This window comes from Zingiber officinale, chromosome 8B (genome assembly GCF_018446385.1).
Source record: "Zingiber officinale cultivar Zhangliang chromosome 8B, Zo_v1.1, whole genome shotgun sequence".
Lineage (NCBI taxonomy): Eukaryota > Viridiplantae > Streptophyta > Magnoliopsida > Zingiberales > Zingiberaceae > Zingiber > Zingiber officinale.
Genome location: NC_056001.1, coordinates 6157600 through 6163660, shown reverse-complemented (window position 1 = coordinate 6163660; position 6061 = coordinate 6157600). Strand labels below are relative to the sequence as shown.

At 42.0% G+C, this 6061-nt stretch overlaps 2 protein-coding genes and 1 long non-coding RNA gene across 3 annotated transcripts in view; 1 reads left to right on the top strand and 2 right to left on the bottom strand.

The window, feature by feature from the left end:
- Positions 1-1126: 1126 nt before the first annotated feature.
- LOC122015031 lies at positions 1127-2228 on the bottom strand. The gene is made up of 2 exons (XR_006120809.1): positions 2088-2228; positions 1127-1859 (listed from the first exon to the last, which is right to left on the bottom strand). It is a non-coding gene; the product is annotated as an uncharacterized LOC122015031 (long non-coding RNA).
- Positions 1539-3918, top strand: LOC122015028 (probable inositol transporter 2). Its single transcript, XM_042571665.1, has 6 exons — positions 1539-1749; positions 1916-1986; positions 2090-2425; positions 2509-2616; positions 2685-3290; positions 3358-3918. The coding sequence occupies exons 1-6, from the start codon at positions 1539-1541 to the stop codon at positions 3838-3840; spliced, it is 1815 nt and encodes a 604-aa protein (XP_042427599.1). The 3' UTR covers positions 3841-3918.
- Positions 3894-6061, bottom strand: part of LOC122015030 (50S ribosomal protein HLP, mitochondrial-like) — a 7288-nt gene continuing 5120 nt past the window's right edge. Inside the window, exon 4 of the mRNA XM_042571666.1 lies at positions 3894-4407. Coding sequence (XP_042427600.1) covers positions 4033-4407 — 375 coding nt within the window. The 3' untranslated portion in view covers positions 3894-4032. The remainder of the gene's footprint in view (positions 4408-6061) is intronic.

Below are 6061 nucleotides of genomic sequence, written 5' to 3'. Positions count from 1 at the left end.
GAAAAGGGAAGATTAAGTTTAGGGGGAAGTAGATTAAACTTTTTTCAATTTTTGTACTTTAACTACAAATTTATTACTTTAACTTTATGTTAGTTGATCCTGTCCGAAAGTCGAAGAGACGGAAGCTGGGGATGTCTATATTGAATATTGTCTATATTGTTCATATTGTGTGTCAATTCATATCAACCCCTCGTACCACTCATTTTCCAACAATTCTTTACATATTACAGTACATTCGAGAAACTTTATTTCATGAGCTACACTTTTCTCACTCATCATCTCTAGAGTTGCAAGTATATTTTGATGCTGATTGGACTGGTAACTCAACTGATAGTCGACACACCACTAGATATTGTTCTTTCTAAGTATATTTCTCATTTCATGTGTAGCAAGAAATAAATTGTTGTGTCTTGCGCCAGTACTGAAGTAAAATATCGATCCCTTGCAAACACTACCTCTGAGCTTTTATGGCTACGGTGATTACTTCAAGATATAGGTGTTTCTTTGTCTTCTGCTTTCCAACTCTTTTGTGATAACAACAGTGTTTGTAGATTGCTCACTATGATGTCTTTCATAAACATACAAAATATATTAAAATTGATTGTCATCTGGTATGACATCATGTTATTCATGGTACTTTACGGTTGATTTCTATATCATCACAAGCTCATATCGTAGGCATTTTTATCAAATCTCATCCATCTCGATGATTTCAAAATCTTGTCTATAACGTCAAGTTATTTAATGATTTTCCACGTTAAGATTGAGGAGGTATTAATGTACATATAAAAATAGACTATGAATATAATTAATCATAATTAAATAAGGATCTCTATATACCTACAAATCTATCATGTAATAAGACATATAGAAAATGATATTCCTCATATTAGTTTAACAAGTAGCAAGTTCTTTACAATTTGATTCTATTTTATTTGTATTACAGGTCATTTTCTCGTTGCTATTTGTTATTTTTTATCATTTCTTCCAAATAACGGGTTTGTCTGATTGAATTTGTCTACAATACAAAACAATTTAGATTTTTGTTCAAATAAAGTTTCCAGTATATTATTAAATGCCGATTTATTTTTTTGTGTGAATTTTAGCATTGCTTGCTCTGAGGGTGTGACGTGTTGGATATTATGCATAAATAATTAGAAGAAGCAAGAAAATCTGGATAAAGGTCTTTTCATGTTTGTCTTCGCATGCTTGGAGCCGAGACAAAGATATTGATCCTCTTACGAGAGTTCAATTGGATCGAGCGACACTAAAATCATCAACCAATAATCGAAGGCCTCAAAGAATCGTGCTACAATTTGGCAGCCGGAGGGTTCAAACCAGATAACTCGTGGTGGTGCTACATGAGGTCGTCAAGAGCAAGAAGCCAAAGCCATGCCGCAGACAAAGCCCCATTCACTAGATTCTTCTTCTCCTTTTAAAAATATTTCTTTTCCAATCTGTGGTGAAAGAAGGTCAAAAGATCATATCACTCCAAAGTGTGGACTTGTGCAATCAAACAGAGCTGCACGTCCTTCTTGATGTTGACTTGGTGCCACTGTATATGCTCACTTGAAGATCTCTCTTTTCTTGTTTTTCTTCAATTGCAAGCCGTCATGGAAGGAGGAACAGTTCATCAAGCAGATGCCTCTGCCTTCAGGGAGTGCTTCTCCTTGGCCTGGAGGAACCCTTATGTGCTTAGGTTGGCCTTCTCTGCAGGAATTGGTGGCCTACTCTTTGGTTATGATACTGGTAATCTCTTGGTTTCTTCTATGCTTTCGTAATTTGGTTGAACCTTTTTCTCCCTCTGAAATCTGAAAGGGTTAAATCTGATCTGATGGATAATCAGATTCTTCTTGAGTCTGCAAATTTCTGACAAAGTAAACTAAAACATAGAGCTTTGATCCTTGTTCGTTAGGTGTGATTTCGGGAGCATTACTTTACATTCGAGACGATTTCTCGTCAGTGGATAGAAAAACATGGCTTCAGGTGATGAAATGAACCCTAGAATTATCTACTTGATAAAGATAACAAACGAGCCCTAGATTTGCCATCGACGTCGAAGGTGAAATAACGCGGAAAGCACTTACAGGAGAGCATCGTGAGCACGGCGGTGGCCGGAGCGATCATCGGAGCGGCGATTGGCGGTTGGGCCAACGACCGGCTCGGGCGGCGGACCGCGATTTTGGTGGCGGACTTCCTCTTCTTCGTCGGCTCCGTGATCATGGCCTCGGCGCCCAATCCGGGGGTCTTAATCGTGGGCCGCGTCTTCGTTGGGCTCGGCGTGGGCATGGCCTCGATGACGTCGCCGCTTTATATATCGGAAGCCTCGCCGGCCGGCATCCGCGGCGCTCTCGTCAGCACGAATGGCTTCCTCATCACCGGGGGACAGTTTCTCTCTTATCTCATCAACTTGGCCTTCACAAAGGTAAAGAATCAGTACGTCACTCAAAATAATAACAAATAATGATGATGATGATGTTGTCTTTCTTTCTTTCTTTCTTTTTTCAGGCACCAGGAACATGGAGATGGATGCTTGGAGTTGCTGCGATTCCAGCCATGGTACAATTTGTTCTGATGTTGTTACTTCCTGAATCACCAAGATGGCTTTATCGAAAGGTAATTTTGTCTCTGTTTTCAAATAGAAAGAAAGTATGGAAACCCTAATCAATTTTCGTAATCTTCAGCGAAGGGTAGAAGAAGCCGAAGCCATACTTCGCAAAATCTATCCAACCAACGAGGTGGAGTACGAAATCAGAGCCCTGAAAGAATCCGTGGAGGCCGAGATCGAAGAAGGAGGCTCGTCGGAGAAGATCAACATCGGCAAGCTCTTAAAGACCAAGACGGTGCGAAGAGGGCTCGTCGCAGGCGTGGGACTCCAGGTGTTCCAGCAATTCGTGGGCATCAACACCGTCATGTACTACAGCCCGACGATCGTTCAATTGGCCGGCTTCGCTTCCAACCAGACCGCCCTCGCGCTCTCCCTCGTCACGTCCGGCCTCAACGCCCTGGGATCCATCGTCAGCATCTACCTCATCGATCGGACGGGGAGGCGGCGGCTCCTGATCGTGAGTCTGTGCGGCGTCGTGCTCTCTCTGGGGCTTTTGTCGACGGTGTTTCACAAGACGACTTCGAGTTCGCCGGCGATCGGCCGGCAGGAAACGGCCCGCTTTGGGGGCTACACTTGCCCGGCTTACGATTCGGCCGGTAGCGGTAGCAGTAGTTGGGACTGTATGAAGTGCTTGACGGCGTCTTCTCCTGACTGTGGATTTTGCGCTGCTTCGGCCGATAAGGTGCGATCGCAACTTAGTCCTAATCATCTGCATTTTGGTGTGTAAGAGTGTGATCGTAAATCTGCAGCTGAATCCGGGAGCATGCTTGATCTCAAACTCCACGGTGAGGGACTTGTGTCACGGAGAGAGCAGGCTGTGGTACACGAGAGGATGCCCGAGCCGGTACGGGTGGCTGGCTCTCATAGGCTTGGCGCTCTACATCATCTTCTTCTCCCCGGGGATGGGGACCGTGCCGTGGATCGTCAACTCGGAGATTTACCCATTGAGATTCAGAGGAGTTTGCGGCGGGATCGCGGCGACGGCAAACTGGATCTCCAACTTGATCGTCGCACAATCTTTTCTCTCCCTGACCGAAGCGATCGGGACCTCGTGGACCTTCCTAATATTTGGAGTGATATCCGTGGTGGCTTTAGTTTTCGTCATCGCGTGCGTGCCGGAGACGAAAGGCCTGCCGATCGAGGAGGTGGAGAAGATGCTGGAGCACAGGGCTCTTCGTTTCAGGCTATGGAAAAAAGGGAATGATGATGAGAGGAAGAATTCGAGTGCGTAAGATGAGAATAATTTATGAATACTTTTCGATCACAGATTGTGAAACGGCTAGACTGAAAGAACGCAAATCCCATTATCATGTTTTTGGTTGCATGAACACAAATCCCATAGAAAGATCTCTCGAGCCAGAATTGAATTAGCTAGCAAAACCCTGAACATAAGTCAAAGGGGGGAATGGCAAGATATGAGATATTCAAGCTAGGCACTCCGCCAAGGTTAGAATCTTGATGTGCTTCTTCTTCCTAAGCTCATGGGGTACTGGCCCATAAACACGAGTGCCGATGGGCTCTCCCTGTTTGTTGACGAGGACGACGGCATTATCATCAAACTTGATGTCGCTGCCATCACAGCGTCCCTTCTGCATGGCAGCACGTACCACTACGCCATAAACAACGTCCCCCTTTTTTACTTTACCGCGAGGTGCTGCTTCCTTGACCGATGCTATTATAGTGTCACCGAGTCGGGCTCCACGCTTTCCTTTCAGAGCTTGTATGCACATCACTCGTCTTGCACCAGAGTTGTCGACCACCTTGAGTTTAGTCCTCATCTGTATGAATGATCTTTGTTGCTGCAACAAAGAGAAAGTGAAGCCTCAGCATTTCTTAATTCACAAATTATTTATAGATAAAATGTTTCTTATAGCGAAAAGGCAATTCGCTCATCCCCAACATCCCTGCTAACTTGTTCCTAAACTAATACGAAAGAGATAAATTATAGATGACTACTAACTATTAGTGCATGCGATCAAGGCATGGAAAAGACATGTTCAGACGTACAGAATTTCGACTCCAAAACACACCTCATACCTCAAATGTTTCTTGTTTTATAGTTCTTTTGTCATTGATCTGTAACTTAGTAGATGAATGAAGAAAATTTTGGGGCAATTGGAAGATATTATGTTTCCATAAATTTAGAGACAATGATTAGACAACTAAAATCTAGCATGTGGAAAGGGTGCCAATAAATTTCTGAAGGAAAATCGTTTGTAACAAATCTGCTTCTTTCAGAAACCAACTAGGGCATTTAATAAATCCTTATTAATATTCCCTAATCTAGAAGAAAAGTCGAATTGATATATAAGATGCTAATAGTATCTTGAAATTCAAAGGCAACACAACAACAACAACAACAACAACAACAACAACAACAACAACAACAACAACAACAACAACAACCAAGCCTTTTCCCACTAAGTGGGGTCGGCTGTATGAATCCTTTTATGCCATTGAGCTCTATCTCCTATTATATCATCATCTATATTTAAATAAATTTTATCTTGTTTTATTATTGCTAACCAAGTCTTTTTTGGTCTTCCTCTTCCTCGTTTTATATGCATGTTTATCATAGTTTCACATCGCCTAACTGGAGCATTTATTGGTCGTCTAAGTACATGTCCGTACCATCTTAAACGTGTCTCTCTGAGTTTTTCCTCAATAGATGCAACTCCTACTTTCTCTCTAATGCTCTCATTTCTTATTTTGTCCATCCTCGTATGTCCACACATCCACCTTAACATCCTCATCTCTGCAACTCTCATCTTCTGCTCATGTGCTCGAGTCATAGCCCAACAACATAACAAGTCTAACTGCTGTTTTATAGAACTTACCTTTAAGTTTAAGAGGTACTTTACGGTCACATAAAAATCCGACGCTCCCCTCCATTTCTCCCATCCTGCTTGTATTCTATGTAAGACATCTCTCTCAATCCCTCCATCATTTTGTAAAAATGATCCTAAATATTTAAATCTCTCGGTTCCAGGCAACTCGTCCTCTCCTATCTTAACAATTGTTTCATTACTTCAAATATTGCTAAACTTAAATTCAATATATTCTGTCTTTAATCTACTAAGCTTAAAACCTTTCCCTTCTAGTGTTTCCCTCCAAGATTCTAGCTTAGCATTTACTTCTTCACGTGTCTCATCTACCAAAATAATATCATCTGCAAACAACATGCACCACGGTACTGTGTCTTGAATGTGCGCAGTGAGTTCGTCCATAATTAGTGTAAAAAGATAGGGACTTAGGGCTGATCCTTGATGTAACCCTATCTTTATTGGAAATGCTTCAGTTATTCCGCTTGAAGTCTTTAATCTGGTCGTTACATCCTCATGCATATCCTTAATTAGTTTAATATATGTTACGCTAACACCTCTCTTTTCTAAAATTCTCCATATAATTTCTCTTGGGACTCTATCATAAGCTTTTTCTAAGTCAATGAATACC

Coding starts and splice junctions, on each gene's coding strand:
- LOC122015028 (XM_042571665.1), top strand. CDS start 1,539: ATGTTGACTTGGTGCCACTGTATATGCTCACTTGAAGATCTCTCTTTT. Junction 1,987..2,089: donor ATAGAAAAACATGGCTTCAG/GTGATGAAATGA, acceptor AAGCACTTACAG/GAGAGCATCGTGAGCACGGC. Junction 3,291..3,357: donor GCGCTGCTTCGGCCGATAAG/GTGCGATCGCAA, acceptor GTAAATCTGCAG/CTGAATCCGGGAGCATGCTT.